Here is a 2,967-nt window from a genome sequence, read left to right on the forward strand (position 1 = left end):
TTTTTTACCTTTATTGGTCACGTGACTTGTTTTATTGCTGAATAACTATGTAACTATGCATTTTTCAAAATGGGGTAATGGAATGAAAAATGATCAGTGTTACATTCCCTTTCCAATGATACCATAAATGAGAAAAGGTCGCCCCAAACGAGATTCGAACCCAAACCCATCTGCTTGATATGCAGATATACTAACCATTAGACCACTGGTACTTTCGTGGTATTGTTCAAACTCGATTCAATACAACCAGATTCGTTTTTAGATGACTTGCGATAGTCAGTTAAAATCTAACTAGTGATAGCTGCAGAATCGGGTGACAATACGTACATGCGCAAACGTATGTCTATGTTAGTGGAAACCGAGAGCGCATAGAGAATATCAGATCAGGTTGAGATTTGGTTAGAGTAAGATCGGTATAGAAATCAAAATGTTTGTAATAAAACATTCGTTGTTTATTTCATTGATATTGTGTTTTATAGCTGTATCAATAAATGCATGCGAACCCAGATGTAAGACGGACCTTTGCAACAGCAGGTGTTGTACACAAGGTAAGGTTCACTTTGTAAAAATACATTATTATCAAAAATATGCAAAATTATGCAGTTATTATCTTCAGTTAATTCTATCTATTCAGTTGTTATGAAATATAGTTATCCGTTATTTAATATTTTATTTCATTTATATAAACGTATATACACTCTTGGAACGAAAAAGAAATACAACAATTGTATTTTCGTTGAAATAAGATTTAATAAGAATAATGCTTAATATTACCTCAAAATCATATTTAAATGTTCAACCGGTTTCTTATTATATTTTAAAAATATACCTATATTGTAATGTCGGATCGCTTTTGTCATTTTGTATACAGTATCATTTATGTGCACAAAAATAACACCCATAACGAATTACCCATTATGCATTAAACATAATTGTCTGTATTTTAACAGAATGTTTGGCAATGTCCCATGCTTGTCATCAGTTGTGTTATTATATTGGTAAGTCAGCATATACAATTTAATGTAATGTGCACCGGATAAAAACTTATAAATCTCAAAAAAATTTTAATTGTGTTTATCTATTTATTATTACTATTAATTATCATTAGGTAAAAGGAATTACTTGTTTCGAAGCAATCAAAACTACTGGGATTCTACAAACTGGTTGTCACGAAAATAGGTAATAGTTGCAACTTCTCTTAATCTGTATTATCATAAAATTATACTTAGGCCTATAATGAATTTAAAAATTGTTACAAATGCGGCTTAAAATAGTATTATTTTTCCGGTATTGCGATTACATTTTTCTTTTACTTAAAATTGTTGATTTATATTTTTATCTTTTATTTTCCTTTTTTTAAACCTGACATGATAAAGGTAACAGTATAGTCACAGTGATTCAGTTTAGTTTTGTGTTTATAATTCATATTTTGAAACTATGATGGGCAATTAATAATAAAATGCTGATACTTTGATTATTAATTATTTAAAATTAAAAATAAACAATATGCAATTGGTCTAGGGCACCTATAAAATTCGATTTACACAATTACTTGTTCTTACGGTACAAATATGTATTCATTGGTACTGTGCTAAATTTGCTCTCTTTCGATTTTCTGTTTTTTGGATGAAAATAAATGTCGTCTAAAATACAATGTTTATCGCCATGTTCAAATAATTTTTCCTTTAATATCTATCGTTTTATTCTATTAATTCTCATTTCAATTGCTACAGGACTTCAAGTTACAATGCCACGAATGGATTAGTAAACACCTCTTTTTCACAAGGCAATACGGTGGACATTATACTCAAGCCTGTAATTGGATTTTTTAACACCAACATTTTAGTACCATGCCGTCTTTTCCGTCCATTAATCTTGGTTAAGAAAATAATATTAAACTTATTTGAATAATGTTTTAATCTATTCCGTTGCATTATTACAGTTAGAAACGGAACTTTAAACATACCATAGGTCTAAAAAATCGCAATACATGAACAGCGGTATTTTATTTTATTTCTAGAAAATTGACTTTTACTAGATAATAGGACCTATATTGTTTATGAAAATAAAACTCGATTGGAGCAATTTGAAAATGTTGAGATTTGACCATGACCTTCTTTCTTATGCCGAGCTACACCCACTCACCAAGTTTGAAGACCGTGAGACCCAAATTTCATCTCGATCGGAGTATTTTGTTATTGTAATTTGTCATTACTTATTATAGTAAGATGTCAGGGCGATGTATCGACATTTAGGCTATTGACACAATTTATAATTTACCAAAAGAAGCGGATGCCTGTCAGTTTGGCCACCAATAGGCCATATTATACACAACACGCCAGACAACAGGTACAAAGAGATACAAATTTTGATAAAGGATATACATACAATCATACGTCTAATATAAAACACGTATCGTAACTAATGATCATTTTTGTAAAATTCTATAACTAAACAATATTATTGCATTCATTTTGATGACGTGATCATGGGTAAAGATTTGAATAAAGAGGTATATAATGTAACCTATAAATATATATTTTTCAGATATCAATACCAATTTCAGATTATAGAGGATAATACATATAGTGGGGAACCTAATGTTCCAAAAATCAGTTCCGTGAGATTTTAATGCTCAAGTTGAGTTCTTGGCAGTTTTGGAATCCTTAAGACTAGCAGAATTCATTGCAACTGGGGGAAAATTTTTCCCGACCCTATTTTGGCCGCAATCTTGGATTTCAAAATGGCCCCCATTTTTTACTCAAAACTGATAGTAGCTCCTATTTTAAACCACGTACGAACATAATTTGTGTGATAAATCTTACAATATTATTATAAATCAGTCCAATGGTACAATTTATAATAATAGCATATGGCAGCCATATTGAATTTCAAGATGGCCGCCATTAAAAACGTATATAATGTATGCATTTTATAGTCAGGGTCCTCGTGTATTTCCGTAGGATT

The 2,967-nt window shown here is 30.4% G+C and overlaps 1 protein-coding gene across 1 annotated transcript; it reads left to right on the forward strand.

Moving 5' to 3' along the window:
• The first annotated feature begins 343 nt into the window (after window positions 1–343).
• LOC144848500 (uncharacterized) lies at window positions 344–2,680 on the forward strand. Its single transcript, XM_078705318.1, has 4 exons — window positions 344–548; window positions 951–998; window positions 1,109–1,179; window positions 1,734–2,680. The coding sequence occupies exons 1-4, from the start codon at window positions 492–494 to the stop codon at window positions 1,909–1,911; spliced, it is 354 nt and encodes a 117-aa protein (XP_078561444.1). The 5' UTR covers window positions 344–491; the 3' UTR covers window positions 1,912–2,680.
• The last annotated feature ends 287 nt before the right edge of the window (window positions 2,681–2,967 follow it).

This window comes from Antedon bifida, chromosome 1 (assembly GCF_963402885.1).
Source record: "Antedon bifida chromosome 1, ecAntBifi1.1, whole genome shotgun sequence".
Lineage (NCBI taxonomy): Eukaryota > Metazoa > Echinodermata > Crinoidea > Comatulida > Antedonidae > Antedon > Antedon bifida.